The 24,356-nt window shown below is 42.9% G+C and overlaps 1 protein-coding gene across 1 annotated transcript; it reads right to left on the bottom strand.

The window, feature by feature from the left end:
• Positions 1–5,636: 5,636 nt before the first annotated feature.
• Positions 5,637–24,178, bottom strand: Rep (Rab escort protein). Its single transcript, XM_084602164.1, has 15 exons — positions 23,965–24,178; positions 23,575–23,641; positions 23,408–23,477; positions 23,093–23,208; positions 20,029–20,548; positions 18,293–18,530; positions 17,299–17,414; positions 15,803–15,909; positions 15,550–15,666; positions 11,718–11,780; positions 11,567–11,624; positions 10,509–10,605; positions 6,696–6,794; positions 6,383–6,534; positions 5,637–6,041 (listed from the first exon to the last, which is right to left on the bottom strand). The coding sequence occupies exons 1-15, from the start codon at positions 24,008–24,010 to the stop codon at positions 5,736–5,738; spliced, it is 2,172 nt and encodes a 723-aa protein (XP_084458290.1). The 5' UTR covers positions 24,011–24,178; the 3' UTR covers positions 5,637–5,735.
• Between the last annotated feature and the right edge of the window lie 178 nt (positions 24,179–24,356).

Raw genomic sequence — 24,356 nt, 5'->3', positions numbered from 1 at the left:
TGTGTGGTTTTTACTTTTGTTTTATTGCTCGTCTTGTTCCCTTATATGCGGCCTCACTTGGATCAGTTAATCAGTTGGTTGCTAGTCAATGCAAGCATCTGTCTCACTCTCTCGTCCCGTTGCCTTGGTGCCATTGCGTCCTTATTGTGACTCTTTTAATGCGTAAGCATTAAGTAGGTATGTTTTCGAGGTCTTATCACCAGAAGTTTCTCGGCAGGATTATGTTAGAACGAAATGAGTGATAAGAAACCGAATGATTGCTTTAGATAGAGGATGAAAAGGTTTGGTGCATACAGAGTTACAGCTAATTAATTAGAGCCAATCAACTCAATCAGATGTTGATTATGTCGTGTCACCAGAAGTTTGTTGGCAGGCAGGATTACGTTTGAAGGAAATGAGTGATAAAAAAACTGATGGTTGCACTAGGTAATGGATGAAAAAAATCTCGCTGGGGAAAAACATTTGGTGCATGCAGAATAATTTTTTAATTACAGCCAATTAAGTTGTTCAGACCTCTCTTATGCTTTCAAGTCGTGTCATCAAAAGTTTGTTGGCATGATTACGTTCGAACGAAACATGTGATAAGAAAACAAATAGTTGCACTAGATAGAGAACGGAGAACTCTTACTGGGGAAAACATTTGGCGTATGCAGAATAATTAGAGCCAATTAAGTCAATCAGGCGTCAGGTATGTCATGCAGTCATAAGTTTACTGGCAGGATTACGTTCGAACGAAACGAGTGATAAGAAAATGAATGGTTCCACTAGAATAAAGGATGAAAAAATCTTGCTGGTAAAAAAAATTGGTGCATGCAGAGTAATTAGTTAATTATATCCAATTAAGTCAGTCAGACGTCGAAATAGCCAAGGTGTGTAATGTCAACATCGAAGAGGAGTCATGTGGTACTGAACTTCGATGGGATGTTGCATCATAGTGTGACATCACAAACCGTAGTCTCTTGTTCCATGTCTCTTCTTCCACAAAGTGCTGCAGTGATCTCAAACGTTTTTTGTTTGTTTCATGAACCAACTGCAGTGAAATAATACCGTGGTAACACTTCAAAGATATGCGACTCAATTTCACAGTTAAGTGTGGCAGTCTCCTATCAGCGTAATAACAATATGTTCTGCAAATAGAAAAAGTGGACACACGGCATCAGGGCCACAAACTGTCTTTACGTTGCTCTGTGTTAGCTGACCGTCTCTTTTTGTTTATGAATGAATTCCTTTATTTTCAAACAAGCATGCTTTCATGCATGTTGAAATTGAAATTTATTCCAAAACAAAAAGATGCTGCGAGGAGGACAGGAAAAAGCTGTATGAACAGCTTGAAAAGCCCTGACCCCCTAGCACACGGGGTAAGACAGAAGCGTGTGGCAAGAGAACATAGTCGGATGTGACATCGTTAAAAAAAAGTAAGTATAAAACAGGCAAGAAGAACAAGAAAATAATATGACAACATTATACAAACAATAAACGCAGCTCTTTTGGTGATATGTCAATGTTAGCATCCTTTATCATGTGATTCAGAAGTGTAGGCAATTTAAATTTTAACATTTGATTTCCATAATTGGTTCTACAATTTGGAACATACCACACCTCAGGATGGCGCACATTATAAACAGAGATGTTTTTCTTTAGCCATGCTAGGGTAGTGATGGCATCATTATTTTTTATTAAACTGAGTTTATATAAGCGGCATAGTCTGTGATCGTTCATCGATGTAACTTGTATGATGTGGTACTTCTTAAATAGGCCTGCTGTGTGGAAGCGATATGGAACTTTACAGGCGAGGCGTAAAGCCCTTTTCTGCAAAACAGTGAGTTTGCTAATATTTCCGACTGTTGTTGTTGCCCATACAGAAAATGCATAATTTAATAAAGAGGAAAATAAAGAATTATATATATATATATGAGTTTGAGGTGTATGGGAGTAAAAGCTGCTCAAGAGCAGCTTGGCAAAGCTCCCATATCCCCTCAATACTTGACATTGCAGCACAGCAGACACAGTTTACATTAATGAGCCAAACAATATTTACAGTAGGACAGAAAAAGTAATTAGAAGCAGTGCAGCATGGTGACGTGAATACAGCAGCAATATGACCTTGTTGAGCAATATGAGGCATTGATTATAAGTACACTATAAAATGGCACCAGCACAAACAATACTATAAATGCATCAAAGAAAAAGTTTTTTCATGCTCTGAAAAGAAAAACGTGGTTACATTTTGTTTCGTAACTTGAAATATGTTTAATGCATATGGCAAAGTGTAACTAAGTGTTTGAAATACATAACTTGTGTGAGATGTAGGAATGTACCGGTATTCATGGCATCCTGTTGGGTAATTTGCAGAATTTTCATGTAAGTTAGCGATATCTTGAAGCAAGGTATTGTTTCGTTTGACCTAAACATTATAGGACTTAAAGGGCCACTGTCCAGGGAAGGCCCTTTTAAACAAAGGAGCCCAGTGTTTCGATCAGGTACCGGAGATAGTCTGTGCAAAATGCTACAGTGACACGCGCGCCGCAAAGCATCGAAAATACAATTCAAAGCTCTCTCATGCTCTCCTTTGGGAAGCCAGCCTCCCCGCTTCCTGCGCTAGCCCGACGGGCCACGATAATGACGTACGTATCGGGAACGATGTCCATTGGTCCGTCTCGCTGACTGACGGGAGAAGGATGGGTGTCTACCGCTCGCAGCGCGCTTTTCCCTCGCCACGGCCAGACTGAATCCAGCGGCGCGCGCTCCCTCAACCGTTTTTTTTTTTTTTCGCGCTCGCGGAGAGCCACGCCCCACCTCCCGCCAAGCGCGGAGGAGGAAGGGGAATTTGTATTGCGGAGGCTAGACGACCTCGGGCAGGAGAGTGAAAAACCTTTTCGAGGGAACGGAAGGAGAGAGGCATGACAGAATCGGGTGATTGCGGTGGCTGTAACTGCGTTATTAGTTACTCTTTTCAAAAACATTTTGCGGCCTTGCGTTCTAAGGGCGAAGTCCCACAGTCACCGGGGAAGAAAATATTTTCGACCGGAGGGTGGACAGTGGGCCTTTAAGAATGTGAAATTCGTATAATTTGGCGACTTGAATGATAAGGAATATTCAAGTGAGAGCGAACATGCGACGTATAACATACATTCAATATGACTCTCAACGCAGCCTTCTGCAATCTTAGAAGTTTATTTTTGCAAGTAATTGCAGTATTTTCTCACACTAAGTGGCAATAGTGGATATGCAATGCAAAGATGGAGTGATATATTAACACCTTAGTTTTAGTCGGTAACACATGTTGAAATTTTCTTAATACTCCTACAGCATGATCTAGTTTAGTGACTATCAGGTCCGCATTGTTGTTCCACAGCATGAATTCACACCTAAATTTTTTTGGCTTTAGATTTGTCTGTGTTAATAACAACTTCATTTCTTTTGGACCATGCAGGCAGTTTAGTTAGCAGTACATCATTTCTTCGGAATAAATAACCTGCATTTGTTCCTGAAATAAATATGCTTGTGTCATCAGCAGAAATGAATCAAACTTAAGTGATGTATCCAGTCAAAAGCTTTTGAATAATCTACAGATATATCGAGGGTCAGTACTTTCAATGTTATTGAGTTGAGAGAATACCATGCTTTTGGAAAATTAGGTACCCATTGTTGGAATAGTGCTTCATTAACTCATTAAATGCATACAGGATTCAACCCTGAACAGCAACACAAGATCACAGTTAAAATCGAAGACTTCTTGCCCTTCCTGAAGTCCCTGGCCACAAAATAAACATTGTACAAAAGATTTAATGCAACTAAAAACTATCATACGTTAGTGAGAATTTGCATTGTGCTTTTATCATTGAGAAATATTGGAGGTAGCTGCACTCTTTACTAATGTTTCCCACATTCATTTTAACGTTACCATTGTGAAAACCATTATACATACTTTTGTGCGCTGCTAAGTGCCATGAAATGCAGTATGCAGCAAGATACATAATTGAAACGCCTGTAGATCTTGCGCGTTTCTTTTTTTCTCTCCTGCAGTTGAATGAGGCGTCAAAAAATAAGACAAAAACCATGAGATAGGCGCATTGTGTTTTTGAGATCCATTCGCCATTTTACTTTGCCAACACTCCAAACGACCAGAAAAGCAAGTATTTGCCCATACAGTGTGGCTATGGGAGCGCTGTATACCGATATTAAATGGCAGGGCATTGTAGCGAAGAATGCAGTGTAGTGAAGAAAATGTGCCGAATGTCTAGACAAAGACAAGAAGCCACACAAGAAGTGTGGCTTCCCGACAGACTACAAGGTGCCAAACCAATAGACTGGTACATTTTCAACAATGTCCTAAATCTCGCCCAACAGCAGTTTCACAGCACCAGCCACAAAGGGTTCTTGAGTGAGCTTGCTACGCCCTTTCTCAGTAGCACAGCTCTTTAAAAGCACCAATTCGGAAGCCACACGTTGCCTACTTATTTTCTGTCATTCCAAGAAAGACCAAGGAAGAGAGCAAGGAAGCATGCTTACATCAGCGAGCAGACACTCTCGGCCAGAGAGTGGCAGTCATCGACTGTAACTACCACCATCACTAGGCCCCTAGTCTGCTCCATTGGCTGATACAGCTGCTCTATTAATTTTAACAAACTGTACTAACAGCACAATCTATTAAACCATCTACTTAAACAAGGCACGAGTATGCAATCTAGTATTGTAACCACTGTGCATGAACTTTATCCATCTGTAAGTATTCGTTAACGTCTACAGTCTTTGTCTTGGTAGAACAAGCCTTGCCAGCCATTTCTGTGTGTCGGAGTAAAGCAAGCCAGCTCCACAGACACTCGTCTCACAGTACAACTAGCGCCTAACAGCTGAAACTGTTCAGATAGACCCGACTGTTAACGGGACACACCAAGGGCAACCGCATCCAATTTTTGTCCTTGGCAATAAAAAAATAATGATATGCACTACACTACGACTCATCCTGCTTACATTCTTCCTTAATTAAAAATTTTATTTAAAATTTGATTTTAGAATTTTCTCTTCACTAGAACCAAACTTGTGACACCGAGACTGAAAAAGACAACATGATTATCTTTTAAAAATGAACGGCAGTGAAAACTAGCCTCGGCATTCTGCGTGAAAAATGGCCTCAATGTAACCGCAGTTTTGGTGGAGACATTTTTTTCCTTTTCTAGTTCATAAAACCCCTCCTTTCAGGGACAGCAGCCTCTGCGTGTCAACAGAATGTGGTATTTGCCAACATACAGGGAGTCTAATTATTCGCAGTGTATTTCTATAACATGATCCAGAGATCTGCAATGACTAGCAACTTAAACTCGGGACAAGTTAATGCCATGCATCTTTTGTTGCAATTGCAAGTCTTTGTTGAATGTGGGCTTCTCAAACTATCCAGAGTCGAACAAGCGGCCTCCTTTCATAAATTGTGCTCTGCTATGAGAGGTAAACAAATTCTCCCTGAAGCACTGCTAAGTTGTTAGTGGAATGAGATCACGGAAAGGTAGCAGCACAGCTTCCTTGATCAATTCAAAATCTTGGCAATGTGTAAAACACTAGACATTTGAAGATGCCCAATTTTATTTTACACTTGTCTTCTAATAAGGTAGATGGCCATGGTACAAGTCAGAAAGCAATGAGTAAGACAAAGCAGCACTGTTTTAATTCAGAAAAAGATGTACATGTATGCAACTGACACTGAAAGCCCAAATGGAATAGTTCAGCCTGGTTTAACTTCAAGAATCTCCAGATGAAGTAGCACCACCAGGATTAGGCGTGGCTAAAGCACGTTTGGATGCATTGACGTCATCACCTTTGCCACTTTCTGGCTCTTCACCCTTTTTCTCTGCCTCTTCTTTGCTTGCAGCACCTTCACTCTTGCCAGTTGATTCGTTTGTCGGACCTTCATCTTTGGTTTCTTCTTCAAGAGGCATTTCATGGTCGCCAGGATTATTTTCGTGTTCCAGAAGAATCTCCTCTGGGTCTGGGGCACGTGGCAGGAACTCTTCATTGGGGTACATTGTGCGAAAAACCTCCCTTGCCTGCAAGGTTGAGCATTGACAGTGAGCAATCAGAGCAGGCCGATGTATCATCGTGCCATTGTTAGGCATCACATTTATCACACTCAATGTTTTTATATGCTCAAGGCAGTGTACCCTTTTCCCATACAGAGCGAAGCCAATATTCTGACCACTGATGCAACTGGCTCCAGGATGATGCAGCAAATCACTTTTCTTTCAGTAGTACGAATTATGAATTGACCATTACTACACAAAGCAGGGTTTACTTCTTTTTTTTTTCGTATAGCATGAGGCGGTAGTGGTAAATGAACAGCAGACCAAAACACAGCTGATGCCCACAGAGTAGAAACAATTGCACTAACCTCATTGACCGGGTGTTCGTAGTCCAAGTAAGGGCCAGGAGATGACACAAGTATCAGGCCAGGAGGACAGTTCTCATTCAGCGGAGCTTGTGTTGTGTCTTCAGCATTGAAGTACAGAACATACAGTGCCTGTGGCTTGCTGCTGTCCTCACCTGCACAAGCAGAACATTCATGCACGTTGCCCAAGGTCTCTGCAGTGCACAACCATCACAGCTGACAGGACTGATACATTCAACATTTACTATATGTGCAAGCTTTACTGCAACACAATGCCACCATATTTCAGCACACGACATGAATTTCTGTCCCGTACCTTCGGGCGAGTGGGATGTGTTGAAAAGAATTTTCACAGCAGGCTCCAGATCTTTCTCGGCAGTATCCTGAACACTGCTGCATGTCAGGTGAACAACAACTGCAAAATGAAAGAAGACAAAATTGGTTCGATTCACTTTTTATAAAACCGAACATGAGATGTTTTACCAGCCCTTGTGTGACTACGCCCACCTGTCAGGAGTGCATAGCACTGCCTTTCAGATAGACTCTCTTTTAATTTCGCTTCATAAATGCCCAGTGCAACGATGGAGCAAGAAAAATGCCTCATAAAAATATCAGCTGTGTAGATTTTTACCCACCAAATAATATTGCCGCCTCAAATATGGAACCAATACTACAAACAAGCGGACATTCAGAAAAGTTACTCTGAACAGCCTAAATGGAACTCGCCGCATGTCGTCCGGTAATTTTCAATGTTAGGAGAACATACAAAAAATTTCAAAAAGATATGATGGACATCAAACGGGAATTCTGCAGTTAATATGGTTGCTATGGGCTTTACACTGTTAACACTAGCTACACATAAAGACTGCACTTACAACAAAAGGAACAAAATTCATAGCAACATTTTAATGAAAAACTCAGTCCCTATGTTGCATCATAATGATGCAGCCAGTTGCATCTGAAAGGGTGACACTGTAATTCTTACCAGAAGCCATACTGTAGTAGAATGCTTTCAATACTACAGTCGAACCCGGTTATATCGAACCCGGATATATCGAATTTTGGTTATATCGAACTCGCGGAATATCCCCTTGAAAATCCCATGTAAAAGTATAGGAAAGCCGCGTCATATATCGAACTCAATTTCAGCGGTCGTTCGATATATCGAACTCCGCACGACGCACTGGAAAGTGGGCCTTCCCCAAAGACGATCGCATCACCCTTGGCCGTTTGCCGCGTGACGTTTTCAAGCCACGCGCGGAAGGAATGAGGGGACAGTTCGGCGACGGCTGCTCTGGGCAGCGCCACGCCCATTCCCCAAAGGCGCGCGCATCTGCAGTCATCGTTTCCCGTGCGCCAGCACATGACGTTTGCAAGCCATGTGCGTGGGTGTGCCCATTCTTTTGCCGAGCTATCTCTTTCCTTAAGTACGCGCTACGCATGCGCCAAGCCAGCTCAGCCCGTTTTCAGACAGACGTCGGACGCTTTAGCGTGTGCTGCAAACCCCCTGCGCGCGGCGGCTGACGTGGCTCTCTCTCTCTCTCTTTATTTTTTGTACGGGCGGCGTAGCGTAAGATATGGCGGCTGCGGACGTTAAGAAGCGGCAGGGCTTTTTTTTTTTTTTTTTTTTTTTTGCGGGAGTCGTTTCTCCTTGCATGTATGAATCAACGAAAGCGCACGGTCAGCTGCTGCGATCATGATGCCCGCGCGGCGTGATAAATCGAACCAGGCTTGTGCAATCAAGCCATCACGGGCACTCTGCCAAGTTCGCTCCCTGTCACCGCAGAAGCTATAAAAAGATAAACGCGCCCTGACGTTATCGCTGCGCAGCATCTTGGCACGCTGCCAAGAAATGAGCTGCGGATGAGAGGACCGAAACGGAGTGACGCGCGCCATCGACATGCAAGCGAAAATGCTCGCGATTTAAACCTTGTTTTGAGCTGCCGCGGTGGTTGGAGCGGCGAGAGTTTGAAAATTTTCGCTCTGTCGCTGCCGCATCGTCGCTGAGATCGCTCAATCGCTCGCATGTCAGCGAGCTGGCCTTAGTGCTTTTTTTTTTTTTCATATTCTCGGGTGCAAAAGTGGAGGGTGGGTGTATTATGCGAGTGGGTTGATTACGCGACAAATGCGGTATCGTTTTTTTGCATCGTAAGTGCCGTCACAAGCAGATTTCTGTATATCGAATTATCGATATATCGAACTATTTCGCGATCCCCTTCGAGTTCGATATATCCGGGTTCGACTGTATAAAAATTCATCAAGCCTACAACTAAGCCAGCAAAGCTTAAATTTACTCTTTCCAACCAGACCTTTGATGTGGGAATGAAAGTCCTGTTACAAGTTATGCACAAAAATGATGGAGCACTGAGGAAAGGTCTTTTACAGAACACTTCGAGTGTTTCAGTGTACCTTCACAGTATGGAACCGAGAAAATAAATAAAAACATGCTAGCCAAAATTAAAAGCAAGGTTAGAACTGTCGTCCTTTTGGCTCCCTCACGGAAGCCTTTTTACAAAGAGAGAGTAAACAAATGAAAATGTTCAAATCGAACAAAGAAAGTTCTGTCTGCGAGTAAAGTGTTAACATTTATCTGACAAAACATCAGTTTTTGCCTTTCTCATTACCATTGGTGTGCATGCTCCGTTTCTCCACGACTGCTCTCAAGCACACGCACACACAAGAAGAAAAAGGCTTCAGTGGTATGCACCACTTCGCCATTTCTTATCTCGCATGAAAAGGGGCCAAGTATGCACCCGGACGACATGCTCACACTGCCAGTAAATTTGGGGAATGACGTGACTTGGCAAGTGCCAACAGACACAAATGCCAGATTAAAAGAAAAAAATTAAGAAAAATGAGAGCACTAGCCTTGCTTAGATGTCCCCCATGCATTTTACTACACTCAGGATGAAATGCATAATGCCGCTTTGCTACAGGTTTCAAACGACATATTTGATGTAAACTGAAGTGGAACTGCCTAAATGAACTCAATACAAGCTTTTACCCAGGGATGCTCAAGCCGTGCCACACAAGGTTATGAGCGGTAGCAGCAAACGTCTGCAGAACGAAACTTTATATGCACGGAAGACAGACACATAGGCTGTGTCTTGTCTTCTTCTTTCGTGTCCCATTTGTCTGCGTTGTTGCATCGTTTCATCCAACGTGAACCAACCAGCCCGACTCAGCTTGAATGGATTTCCACATTGAGTGATATCAAGCCTAATGGTGCAGAGTTGCTCTGCATATAATAGTTAAATGTAAGTTCTGTAACTGACCTGCAACTGACACACTGCATTTATTGTAGTGTCAATGAAGGCACATGCAGAAAGTAATTGACAAAAAAAAAAAAAAGGCACTCCAACGTGAACCAACCAGCCCAACTCAGCTTGAAGGGATTTCCACATTGAGTGATATCAAGCCTAATGGTGCAGAGTTGCTCTGCATATAATAGTTAAATGTAAGTTCTGTAACTGACCTGCAACTGACACACTGCATTTATTGTAGTGTCAATGAAGGCACATGCAGATGAGTGATATCAAGCCTAATGGTGCAGAGCTGCTCTGCATGTAATAGTTAAATGTAAGTTCTGTAACTGACCTGCAACTGACACACTGTATTTATTGTAGTGTCAATGAAGGCACATGCAGAAAGTAATTGACAAAAAAAAAAAGACAATCAATTGTGACATTTCTGCATCAGCAGCATGATTTTAATTTTCATCTTCTTCAAATCTGCTTTTTATATTCGCCTTTTGAGAGCACCCTTTCATCTCGTGCCACCGCTTTCACACTCTTTCGTTCACGCTGACATGAGCCCTAGCTCCTCTACCGCTCTTCCGCCGAAGAGGCTACTGCTATGCACCTCCTCTCCCTCTCTCCTGTCACTACCACACTCCCTGTGCACCGCCCACAAAACCCACCGACCCATTGCTATGGATCCCACAGCAATAATTTTGGTGAAACTAAGTCATACAAGTAGCAAAATGTATGAAAACGTGCACATGTGTTGTCCATTTCTTTACGCGCATGCCTACACCTATGTGTCTTTGTGCACTGCTTACTGAACTAAAGAGGTCCCATGCCCGCACTTGTTAGCGAGGAGATACAGCTTTTCAGTGGACATAACTCACAGAGTCCAGGTGGGCAGACCATCATGCCAGGTCCTTGCTCTTGGACTAGCACCGAGCATGGCAGTTGCTCACTTTGGGGCAACCTCAGCAGGGTAATCTGGTAGAGTAAAGGCATAATCAGTAGCAAAGAACTTTGACAATTCTCCTAATGCAACCCTTACACTTGAGAGTGGATGCAGATAACATGGCAAATTTGCTCAAAATACTGATTTTGTTTTTTACTACTAATACTAATTTTGTAAGCCTCTTGCCTTCATCCGTGTGATGATAAAAATTAAAGAAATGTGCAGTAAACATTTATGAACTGATGTTTTTGAAGCGTGGTTATCAAAAATTGTGAGTAAATCATGCTTCTGATAGTTTAAGCGCTCTGTCAATTCCATGAGTTGCCGATTGCAGAGCACCACCACCTTATTACCACCATGAAGAAGAGATATTGGAGGACCAGGCCTTCCGCTGGCTGCAATGCAGCATTTCTCCAACCAAAAACAAAGTGTATGCAACGTTAAACAGGACAGCCACGAGAATAAACTGATTTTTTTTACGTTTCTCTTTTTCTCATCTTTCACTCATCTTTTTGGCATTTTATAACAAATGACAGTTGAGTGAGTGTTATTTGTGCATGAAACTTAAAATGATAAAAGCAATAAAAATCTGATTTTTTTTTTAGGAGTAAAACTTTTGTTTTGAAATAAGCGAGCAATATCACTCATTAGCATCCGCCCAAGAGCAGCCAAATGACTACAAAGAAAAGCTGTAGAGCAAGGACATACTATAGGGGACAAGAGTCTCTGGACCGCACTTCTGGCGATTTTGGACTAGAAGCATGATCATCAGTCCATGCATTAGGATCATATACATCGCACTTGAGAAGAGCTTATCACCCTATACCCCACAACATCAGCATAAGGGACAGATGCTAATGCAACTTTTTGCACTTCAATTTGAAAAAACAAATGCCAAGGAAAAAGCCAATACAGCATAATTTTGTTTTAGTGCTAACTTCTTGGATCCCAATTTTGCCGCAGGCAAGGCAAGATTTTTTTGGGGGGCTATACCTGTTCTTTCTCAGCAGGCTGAAGTGATGCATCAGAAATGACAATGGCACGTGACACCCTGCAAAGAATGAAGAATTCTTGTGAGCAGACAGTGTACATTAACGCTGCCAAAATATTAAATTTTCCTCCATGTCAGAAACAAAGCCATTACCTTTTTGTGTCCCTGAATGGAGCAATCTCAGCTGGAGCATAGCTGGCTCCCATTACAACCCACCTGCACAACATAGGCGTGCAAGTACCCGTGAAAAACTGTAATGACAGCCTCGCATGCATTGAAAAAACACACCCATCAGTCACTGCTATTACAACGCGCACACATTAGGTACATCTGTATTCCTTAAACACTAACAGCTCGCAGATATGGTCAACAATACTTCGGAATATGTTACAGCTTTCTTTCTTGAAGAGACCCTAGTAAGGGCAACTCTGTCCAACAGTTCTCAGTGAAAACTGACCCCGTGGCTCTTTCCAGCTATGATGCCAGAAAGAGCCGCAAAGCAGAGCTGACAAAATTGGATTTAAATTATATCAAAACTCGTGATGTCCTCACCAAGAAAGACTGTTGCCACCATTCTGAGGTGAATGGCAGTGTAGCATGGCCTCTGGGACTCGCACCCAAACATCAGTGTCAATGCACACATTTCACTGGCGAAATTGGTTGGTGAGGGCAATACAAGTACATTGCTTTTTTTGGTTTAGTTTAATTTATGGAGTAAGGGAAGAGTGCCGGCATAAGGGGGGGAACGAAGAGGATATGTTCGCGTGTAGGAGTGCGGATCTTGGAGGCCAAGTGGTGTGCGTGAGTGGGAGTGCGGATCTCGGAGGCTGAGTGGGCAGTTACCGGGAGGCGAACGAGATGGCGTGATGCATGAAGATGGGTGAGAAGAAGGGACTCGGGGAGGACTGTGCGAGAAGGAGCGAGTTGGTATAGAGGTGTGTTAGGGGCACAACGGTGAGTCTGTCGTCAAACATGGCAAGTGGGGGCTCGTCTGGGATGAACATGGATATGGACGGGGAGTCTGTGAATGTGCCCGAAGAACTTAGCATTGACATCACTGGACCCTTCCCATCTACACCTCGCGGCTACAAATACCTGCTAGTATTTATAGATAAGTTCACCAAGTTCCCTGAGCTGTTTCCTCTACGAGCAGCCACAAGTGCAAAAATTTTAGAGTGCAAGGTGCAAGTCTTCTGCCACCATGGCACACCTGTGGCCATCACCAGTGATAATGGGAAACCCTTCATTAGTGCACTATGGCGCATTCTCTTAAAACACTGGGGAATTAAGGATCAGCATATAGTTCCTTACCGGCTGGCTGGCCAAATGGTTGAGCTTCACAATGGCACGATTAAGCAGTGTTTACGAGCATATTACACAAACCACAAGGACTGGAACCGACATATACCCGTGATTGGCCTTGCCATGCGTACTGCAGAAAGCGCTGTCACCGGATATACTCCTTTGATGCTTAGTTATGGCCGAGAGTTGCGCACTCCATGGGAACCCTCCAGAAGCCGAGCACCATGCCCTTGCTGCAGAACTCCGGCCGTGCCTTGGAGAGGCCCTCAGGAATGCTCAGGAGCATCAAGCAGCTGCTTGGCAAGCCCAGAAGTCACGTTATGACCGTCATCGGCAGCCAACAAGTATCAAGGATGGTGACCTCATGCTCTTGGATACTCACACCTTGAGTGACGCGACCAAACGTGTTTCAGGCACATTGGCGCCACGGCGAGCCGGACCTTATCGTGTGGTCAAGCGAGTGGGAGACAATGACTTCATTCTGAGTGATCCTGCTACGGGACGTCGGCGAACTATTGCCCACGCCGATCAGTTGGTCCTCTACCACGAACCGTTACTTCTCCCCTCTAACCCAGCTACACGATTCGAGGGAGGGAGAGTTATGAGGGAGGAGTGCCGGCATAAGCGGACCAATCCCACGAAAGGGGGGATGTGTTCGCGTGTAGGAGTGTGGATCTCGGAGGCAGAGTGGGCAGTTGCCGGGAGGCGAACGAGATGGCGCGGATGCATGCAGATGGGTGACAAGAAAGGACTCAGGGAGGACTGCACGGGAAGGAGCGAGTCGGGATAGAAGTGTGTTGGGGGCACGACGGTAAGTCTGTGGTCGAACATGACAGAGCTTAACGTCCCAAAGTGACTCAGGCTGGAGGGATACTGTAATGGTGGTCTGCAGATAATTTCTACCGCCTGGGGTTCTCTGACGTGCACCGACACTGCACAGCATGTGGCTGCCTCGCATTTTCCCTCCATCAAAACACGGCCGCTGCGGCCGGGTTCGAACCCTGATCTTCCAGTTGAGTATTTGAGTGCCCTGACCACTGAGCCATCGCAGCTGAGTGTTGTGATTTGGTCTTTTCTGGTTTCAGTAAGGTGAATAGCTAGGCGAGTTGATTTGCATTCATGATGAAAGTAGCGGAAAAGGACGAGGACAACATGAAGGGAGGGGTATGATACTTTGAGCATAAGTGCACATGTAGTATCATACTCCCCTCTGTTGTTCTCCTCACTACTTCTGCAAAATGATTTTCTAGCCTATAAACACTCCCTTTCTGATGAGAGTGGCCTCTCTGAGATTAAAGTGAGGTGCCCCATCGACAGAGGGCAACTTTTATCGCTTCTCACAGTCCCAATCTGCAGAAGGCTGGCAAACAAAGGACTGCACTCAATCATTAGTAAGTATCCATAATTGCTGAAGCTAAAAGAAGTGAACCAATAGCTGTGATTAGAAAACTCCATGCAAACGCAACTTGCTGAAATGACACAAATAGCCCAGCCCTCATGTCCCACTGCACATTTCAGTGCTGTGAAGCAAGCAACAGATGAAGTGAGCTTTTGTTGTCCTTGCATAATATATTATCAGTTCTTCAATTCACTCTGTCATAATGACAACTGTGTAGCAATCAGTGTAAGGATCGTGCACTGAATGCACATTGGTCACTATCCCTGCAGCACAGCGAAAGGTGACGGCATGTGTCTAGTGAGCTTGTCTCCCCTTCCTTCAGCCTACACTGCTAAGTTGCGCAATGAATGCCAAAATGGCGCCCGTGACTTGATATGTAAGCCCCCTATTGTGTGACATGGTCGCTTTGTCTGAACTACACTGCTGCAGCACTGTATCTTCCTCCTCATGGTGCATAACGCAATGTGGTTCGCACATGACCACATTGTGCAGGCTAGCTTGAACAATACAATTTGTTAAAGTGGCTTCTATGCAGTGTGTACTTAACACTGTGAAGAAACTATCTTTACTCTCCATTCCTATCAGAGACGAATCAAAGTTTAAATGCTTTCCAAGCACAGCGGAACCTCATTATTTCAAACTTCAGGTTTATTCAAATGTACACTGTGGTACCAACAACAGCATATGCGATTCAATGAGACATAACAATCATTCATTTGAATGTATGAGTGCATCAATGGTTCAATGGTCAGTTACAGTTTACAGGTAAAGACAATCTACCAAACTTAACCTACTTAATCTTTTGCATCATGAAAAAAATTACTGCATGCGTCTAGCATGAGTGAACTTAACAGATGAACTTATTTTTAATCGAAACACTTGGACCGGAACTTGCCATTAGTATACCCTTATGACAACACTTGCCCACTGTGTGGTATACAGGCAAAATCAATAAAACTCCTCTAAAAGACAACGATAAGAGCTGGAGCCCCAGCTATGTGTTGCCTCAGAACATCACCTATTAATTGGTATACTAGAAGTAAAACAATAAGGAAACTTTCCATCCCCGCTCACCTCTTTCAGCTACAACCTTCAAAGCGACTTTATCCACAACACCTTCCTGGTGAAAACCCAAAGTTAAGAAATAATCGCGGTGAATAATGAACTAGCAATGAGTTCACAAAAAAAAAAAAAAAAAAAACCTTGCAACTAAAAGTCTTGTTTTATTAGAAGCCCACTTTGGAGTAGCAGTGAATCAACATGGCACAGCTTTCATGCTTTTACCTGGAGTTGAAACGCCTCCCATTGGACACAATTCCTATGCAAGCACCTTCTTCATTCAGCAGAATAGCACTAGGCCCCCTCTGCAGATGGTAGATTCCTCCATAAACAGCGCACAGCCTGCAATGTGCATTTCAAGCTTAATCAGTACTCTCACACTGCTTCCACAGTGCACAAGCAAAACCCGCAGATTCGATTAAGGCACTGACTGCAAAACAAGCCTTCGCTCCTGTTAACCTCACAAAAGACCTCTCACCTGCAGAAGCACTGTGGCAACTCTCCACTCCCATAGAGAGAAGCCAGAAATGGGCTGTTGCCATACCTTCCCAGTGACTCGAGAAACTTCTGAACAGACTTCAATGCCTGTTCGAGAAATAAAAAAGCAAACACGAAAACAGAATGATTCCAAAAGCAGCACTTTAAAGCAGTCCAATGCAAGTTCTCAATGCACACAATGCAAAAGTGCCAGATCAATATAAATAAATACTATCAGTAGTACTACCAATACTGCCAATAAATCAATAATAAAAATACTATCAATAAATGAATTGGTACCAACGTGAATGATCATGCGACGACGCAAGCTGAGCTGCTGTACAGCCTGGTGACCATGTGAACACAATATATTACATGCTGCTTTACAAGTCCACAATGTTTACAGCCCGGAGCCTCTTTCTGTTCACTGTGCATGAACTCACCTGACAGACGCTTCCAGTTCAGGGTACACTGAGCACAGCTCTATCACAATTTCGATTGTATGGCATTTTGTTCCTTTATTTTTGCTTGTACAGCAGTGAAAGATGAATTTATTGCAGAGAGATTTCAATTTGAAGTTGACAGGGTTTTTCTCGCTTCTCTGATTTCAAACTTTCGCCTAATGACACCTACGTAAATAATCTATAAGTGAATTTCTTCTCCCATATAGTCTCGTTTTCTAGAGCCAAACAATGATTGCGCCATCACCGAGTATGATATCACGTGAAGTACACACAAACTGCTCTATAATAGCTTTGTCCAGTCGCTGCTATTCTGACTTCTGCGGACTGCAGTGCAAGAATTGGCATGAACCAAGACAATAAAGCAGTTGAATTGCAGCTTTTGTATGCCTCACAAAACATCGTACCCACTTTTGATACCACAAGCTCCATTCAGCAACCTGAAACCGAAACAGCAACTACAGATTTAAAAAATTCAAATTTTAACTATTTGTTAAGTGTTGGAAAATTCCACCTGGTGATCCATATTTATTAATGCCATAAGGAGTAATCATTCAGCATTTGGATCATTCTAAAATGACACCACGTTAGGAAAAACTTAGTCTCTTCACCCCTTCATGTAAGGGCCCCAGGATAAGCTGTTAGCTAAAATATTAAAGCAAAATAACCTAGTCACAGAGTTCTTGTATATCCAAAGACCTCATTTTCACACTCAAAGGAAGCCATGAAGCTTCAAGTCCATATTCCTTAAAAAAAAAAGGCACAGTGCATTATCCATGTTAACTAGTATCAAGTTACTGTGGTGATTAAAATAAGTGTCTACTCTGCAAAATTATCAGCAAACAACTGAGTTTATTGAAAAAGGCCAGATAATATGATATTCAGTCATAAAAAAAGCTCTTCATGTCATACCACTAAAAAAAGTGTGTGCACTCATGCCAGGAGTGAGTTTCTGTTTAGCCACACCTTGAAAAATATTGTTCAAGAAATTCTATTACTGTGCGCCCCTACGAGCATACTGTCTCCAAGAACTTGCCTGAAGTGTTGGTGTCGTTTCATCCACCATGGCAATGGCATGCAGTATATAGTGCTCAACGTTCTTGCTCAGCTGCCTTGACTGAAGGAACTCCGAGAAGGGCCTGCCTTCAAAGCCTGTGCAACCCCAAAAAGAGCCGCGTCTCAACCTGTGCGCCAACAGCAGGCACGTATGTATCATCAAGCTCTCAGAGGTACCATGTCAGCTTCTCTGGAGACAGATCTAAAGTGCAAGCTCAAAGACCTGAGACAGGTGTGTGTGTGTGTGTGCGTGCACGCGCGTGTGTGTGTGAAGGCTGAAGGGAAAACCAGAAGTTCAGATGCACATTGACAATAAACACCCCAGTAGCAAGCTCGTTCCAGTAATGCTGCCAATGACCACTAAATGTTTGAACGCCAGTGAGACTGAATAAAATTAATTAATAATGCTCTACTCGAGGACAACTTTCTGTGGCTGTGGTGAAACCTACAGAGCTGAAATGCACAAGCTCACTCTGCACTGGAACATAGCCTTCCCAGAAATTTCGTGGATCTTGCTCTGGAACATTATACCATTGCTGAATTATTGGTGTTATTGTTACACCAAGATTATGTACAGTTATACAGTATGAGAATGAGTTTAGAACGCTGTGCAAATGCCAATGGCTGGCTGCTCTTCACAACATAATATACACATCAAATGAACAACTCATAGAAAAAAAACAACATACTGATAAGCAGTTCAATGCAAAACAGTGCTTGAATTGGGTGAAGTGACAATACTAGACTGGCTGCATAAACAGCAGTAATTTACAAAGTGTCACTGCAAATCAAAGGACCAAAAAAAGGGGAAGCAATAGGTGGTACATACAAAATGCACCATGTACAGAAACCAGCTCGTGTACATACCATACTAGCATTCAGCTTAGGATGGGCTGAACAGTTATCAAATGCTCGACTGTGGGGAAAGCAAGAGGGAAGCAAAATGAATGAAGCCACTAAGGAGTCTAACTTACCTCTGTACTCTTCAGCATGCTGCTCAAAATCCTTGCAGAATGTGAGGAACTTCATGAGCATGCGCTTCTCCACGACCGTCACATTTTTGGAGTTGAACACATCGGCACGTGAGCAGGGCACTTGCTGCAGGCCTTCATTGTGCAATGTCAGAATGCGCGTCAGGGCCTTGAACTCGGCATAGCGGGCAATGTTGGACGAGATAAGCAGCTCCACAAGTGGGCCTCGACTGAACAGAAGCTGGAAAGCATCACGAACAAAAAGGTCACTCTTTCGTCTAAATGTATATATAAGGAGCCCAGAAAATAATTTCCAGAGAAAACTCCGCATTACATGCACACAATCGCACGCAGACCACCAGATGATGCCATGCACAAAAGGGTCATCTTATAATATCACAACATGGACTGCAAGCACCGATGGCACTAGCACATCGAACACTATTCCTGTGTTGCATTCTACAATGGAGTGGTAGCAATACAGGGAAAGCCGGGAAAGCTTTGATTTGTTAGCCCATGCTTCAAAAAATTACACCTGTAGAAAAAGAAACAACATGAGAAATGAACTGCATGAAGGACCACAAATAAATTCTGGGGGCACTTAAGCTATAATGAGAAAGCGTTTGGTTTGGTTTTGGGGTTTAAATTAGAGGGTCTCTTAAATGTCTCTTAAGAGGAGAATGGCAAAAGCCTACCTTCCTCTCCTATCATTTGCCTCTTATTGGCGTTTGTTGCAGTGCTACATATAATTGGTTTACAGGAAAGAAAAGGTGCAATATCTGTCACACTTTCTCTGGCAAGTGTTAGTTTGGAGGGTACACCATTGCTCCTGTCGTGTGGCATTCCTTGGCGCGCATTCAAGTGTGGGATTGCAAATGGCAGGAACGCTAGACAAGAACACATTTCGTGGAATATGACAGATCTCGCGCACAACTCAAGCACATGGGATTTTGTTCCATGATATTAGAAAGGCTTTTGCCTTAAAAGACCTTTCGAAGACAAGCATTGAAATGATGAGCGTTAAGCTATAGGAAATTATTTGCCCTTTAGACATCAAGCAACAATTTTCTGGCTTTCGCTAACAACCTTCAGCAGCGGTAAAATTTTTTTTTTTTCCCTTCATTTTCATTTGAAAAAAAAAAAAAAAATGCCACACTTGAAGACAATGAAAACATTTGCTAAGCTAGGTGCCATCCAAGTATTTGTTCAAATGATTACAAGCACTAAGTGTGCACCCTCAGTGGTCAATCAGCTAGATATGCTGCACTAGGTTGGCACTTCAAGCAAGCAATGCTGGTGCTTAATAGGAAGTCACGATAAAAATGCAGCCTTTTTACCTAGGACGCTATCATACAAGTGACATCTCTGAACACTCATTCAGGCGGCATGTGCTCAGGAAATGCCAACACCCTAAACAATTTCACTTAAGTATCATGCCATCATGTGTGGAAAAATAAGGTGTCAACGCAGAGTGTGTGCACTTTTATAGATCTCTTGGCAGGTTGCATGAAATGTGTATGAGAAAACCACTCCAGTGCAGTGGTTATGGAACCATTCCCTTGCCCTCGCAGTTCAAGTTGAGCTTAGAGGCCCCATCAGCTGCCCACATCATAAATACCAAAGTAGCTGGGACTGCTTCAGTTAATTCCTTCCATACAATCCAAAGTTCCCCACAGCGTGCTCATTCAGCACAAAAATACAAGGGATTTCACAACTAGGTAGAAAATTGGCCTGCTCACCTTCGGAGCAAGATCTAGGTTAAACTTCCGTGAGGCGTTCACCAGTTTCTCCACAGACCACTGCTCCTTGACCTTGATGGGCTCCTTTTCCTTGGGACTCGCCAACAAGTTGCCACCACTTGTCCCAGCAGCTTGTTCGTCGAGCTCCTCACCAACACTATCTGACACAGCTTCTGTGTGCTGTGTCACACTGCCATAGGTCGCATCCACAGAGCTCCCAGCGCCTTCGCTTGCCACAGTGTGATAGACAGCACTGGCTTCATCACTCCCTACTGCAACTGCAGAGGGTCCATCGCTACTGCCATGCAAACTCAGCTCAGCTGCCCCGCTGGAATGTTCAGCACTCTCTGCAGAGAGAGGGCAAGGGCAGCTGGCAGCCACATCATCAGTGGTGCTTTCGGATGACACTGATCGTGCAGGTTCTTCAGTGGCCCTAGCAGTTTCACCAGTAGAGGCTGTCTGCAGCTGCACAGAGGCTGGTCCAGGGCTTGGCAAAGGGCTGTCAGGCAACTTCTCAGGCCTGCAAGGGTTAGGCAGACAATAAAGACAGTGCCTTACCAAAACACAACATATATAAAGCGCCAAGTTGAACCAAGCTGCACAGTAAAGCAGGAACATAGACTTCATTACATATATATATAAGAGTTGGGCTTTCATTTAGCTAATAAAAGTATGCCAAATTCAGTTTTTAAAATTTCGTTTTTAACTGAGAAGGTCAATATTATTGGCAAGCAAGACACAGTTAGCTCACTAGTGAGTACAAAATGCACTCAGTCAAAGCTGAAAATTAATCTAAATAGGCAAGCCAGCAGCGTGACGTGATGAAGGCACAGACCCAAAATGACCGTATGGTAGGATAAAAAGCACAGCTGTGCAATTTGAGATACTGATCCTCTAGCGTACAAGCCTCTACTGACTGAAGGGCATCATTTCCTCATCACCTGCTAGCTAAACATTGCTTGTTCACTATTGCCACCACCTCTGAGCAATTAGTCGATTAGGTGCGTTCATCAACTGCATGGAGGCCACTGACCCGAAACTGGGCAACGGCAGCACAAAAAAAAATATATATATGTTTTGGGTGCCGTGACAACTGAGCAGCAGTTGTTACCACCATCGATTAATAAATAGACCCCGTGATGCCCTGCCTATTCACCCTACCCATCATAACAACCTAACAATAAAACGTCAGCCTAGTTCCTTGAAATAAACTTCAACCTGTGTACCGTTTTTGTATGCCGGCTACCTTATTTAATTTTCATTATTTTTATAATGATGACATAAATTTTTTCTATATAAGCATATTTCCCACTGCAATTCCCGCTGCAATGATGTGCACTCATGTGCACATCAATTACTGCTAAATAAAGTGTTCATGCAGACAAAACCATCAAGACAGGCTCTAAATGACTTTTGGCCATGTAGAATTGTCTCATTAGATCCTCCAAATGAAGTCTGTAATTCAGTTGTCTAAAATAGCAATTAACCAAAGAAAAACTAGAAAGTTGCATCCTAAAATTAACACCAAAAAATGTCTGCCAAATTTGCAAAAAATTAAATATCACAATTCCAACCCTTGGATATTATAAGGGATACTGATATGCTGAATAGGAAAAGCACAATGTGTTTTATTACCTTAAAAAGCTCCACTATTCAATGTGAACACCACTATGGCGATGAAATAAGAACCTAAACTTTACTGCAACAAATCATCACTGAAAAGAAACTGTAGGGCATGCACTGGAAAAATTAGCAACTTCAATGTTTTTACACCGACTGCTGAAACTTCTGTACTGGTGCAATGCCACTCATTAGATGTAAGTACAAGGCTTAAAAAGCAAACGTTGTTTCCATGTTACTAAGTGCACTAATCCATTTTGTTGAGCCAATCTAAAGAGGAGCATCCAGGAAATAAGCGTCTAGTACACATTATTATTTCTGTTGTAAAGGGTGCTGCCAAATTTTGTTACAGTAGGGCTCAAATGTGTTTTAATATAATCTGTCCTTTCCAAAATGAAAAATAAAGTGGGCAAAGCTTACTTGAGGCAGATAACAGCATCTTAATACAATATTACAGCCATGCGAGCCAAAAAAAGAAAATAAATGTTTGCTTGCGCTTCTCGTCATGGCCAATCTCCTCACCTTCAACAATGCCAAAAGATGTGCTACGTGATGGGCCTTGAGAATTTTGCTTGTCTATGCTGGCCTGGCATCAGGTTGCTTGAGCACTGCAACTATGGTCTTTTGCGGTTCCATTTGTAATCTGTACGTCATTTTATGAGTCATGCATTTGGTGTCATTCTTTCATTTTACACTTCTCTTCATTTTAAGTTGCAGCTTTATCATACACTTGAACATACGCTTCTGTGGTGAGTGCACGTCTACATCAGTTGAAGTCCGCTGTAAGAGTATTACTTACTATAGCCTACACCGCTGATGTTCTGATAGCCATACCCCCATGTGTTAGCATAGCGCAATAATTTCTAGTATACTATGGCCCAATGCCTCCAGGAGCCTTACTAAAGTGAGCACGTAGATAGTGCAGATGAAGTGCACAACGTAGCTCATAGCTTTGATCCTGTTATAAAGAGGAGAAGGAAGGAAAATTGCATTCATGGATATGCATCATCTAATGCATGAGAGAAACTGCCTTACAGTGGTCATGGGTGACAAAACCACCTGATTGTAACAGCTGACGCTTGGTTGTTAAAGAACTGTTTTTCCAGAAGAGAGTGCTTTAGAGAACATCTTATTTTCACCAAAGCATAACGATGTAGAAAGATAGGCACAGGGGCATAGCCAGGGAGGATGTTTCGGTGTGAGATCACCCTCCAAAATTTTCTGAGTACAGCACCCCTCCTCCTCCTATTGGTCTTTTTTGGCCAATTTTTTTTTTTTTTGACCGGAGGCGTATAACACCCCCCGAAAAAAGGTTTGGCTATGCCACTGGAATCATAGGCTCTTAAACAATCCATCTCTAAAAACAGAAGGTGCCAGAATGAATAGCACCCCTAGCACAAAAATTATTCTTCAATTCATATAATGCTGATGTCAATGCACTTACACATTAATAATTTCTTGCACATTAGTAACTGCCGAATGGCTTTGTGCTGTGACCATGAGTCTTTCTCCAGGACCTAGTGGAACTTGTACCGGGGCCTCAGATGGAGGTGGTATATCCTGCAAAAAATAATGAGGAAACATTAACGCATGCATATATTATTTGTGCAGAACAATAAAAAGTACCTGTGAGTCATGATCATTACCTACACTGACAATTATGATTTTACTGAATGCGGTATTTAAATGTCATAAACACTTTGCAAATGAACTCTGCGCGAATCAACCCACTAAAAAATTACTAAAAATCACGAATTACCTGAGCGAACATCCATTCTCGCAGGCTGCTGAAGTTGTAGCTGGCCCAAAGGCTGCCGTAGTGAGCTTCTCTATGATTGAAAACAACAGAAATCCGTCAATGCATTTACACCCGCTGGCTGTCACAGAGTGCGATACAAAACAAAGCCAAGAGATGTGCGTGCGTACTTATCGAGATGCAGAACTCTGTGCCCGATTCTTGCTACTGCAGCCGCCACAATCGATTCTGGCATACCTACAATAGATCGCAAAATATGCAAAAAAAAAAAAAAAATGAAAAGAGTCCTCGTAAATGTTTAACCTTCTTGCTTGCTGCTATTTGAGAAGAGCCACAAGAGATCGTGAAAACATTGCTTTCGTTTTGCCACGTTACACTTTACGGAATTCATAAACAGCATACAATCCGCCAATAAGACCTTACCCGTAACAAAAAAAAAAAAAATGCTGTAGCACAGGTTAATACGTCCTCAAACAAACCAAGAGCGTTAACAATGAGATCAAAACTAAACTGTCAGAAATCGGAGTGCCCTGCGCTTCGCTTCGAACGAACAGACGCACCTGTTCCAATGACGATCACATCATGATCGGCTGGAAGGTCATCCATTTGAAAATTAATATAACCAAGTGTCTTTCGTTGAATGCAAAAATCGCGTTACGATTTATCTGGGTGCCCCAGCAGAAATTCTTTGAAGCTCCTACGACACAACCGAACCACAGAACGTCAACCACAGGATCGTCCGCCTCTTTCAGCGCAAGGTGCATAGCATGCACCACGTGCCGGCAAGAAAGCAAAGTGTTTCATTTAAAAAATTATCGTTCAAGGGTTCAAGTAATAATAAACTGTATAACCCTTAAAAAATAGAAACTTTGTTAGAATTATAGCTACAAGTGTACTCATACAATAAATTTTAAACGTTTTTGGACATGTTATTAGCATTTATTAGTACAAA

This window comes from Amblyomma maculatum, chromosome 4 (genome assembly GCF_055883805.1).
Source record: "Amblyomma maculatum isolate TAMU_Amacu chromosome 4, ASM5588380v1, whole genome shotgun sequence".
Lineage (NCBI taxonomy): Eukaryota > Metazoa > Arthropoda > Arachnida > Ixodida > Ixodidae > Amblyomma > Amblyomma maculatum.
The sequence above is the reverse complement of the archived record's forward strand: the minus strand, read 5'-3'. Positions and strand labels throughout refer to the sequence as shown.

What these genes read in the sequence shown, in the direction of transcription:
- Rep (XM_084602164.1), bottom strand. Translation starts at nt 24,010, where the DNA reads ATGGATGACCTTCCAGCCGATCATGATGTGATCGTCATTGGAACAG. An exon ending in AGAGTTCTGCATCTCGATAA is followed by an intron (nt 23,478 to 23,574) that starts GTACGCACGCAC and finishes TTTCAATCATAG; the next exon opens with AGAAGCTCACTACGGCAGCC. An exon ending in GGTCTGCCCACCTGGACTCT is followed by an intron (nt 6,795 to 10,508) that starts GTGAGTTATGTC and finishes TTCATTTTGCAG; the next exon opens with TTGTTGTTCACCTGACATGC.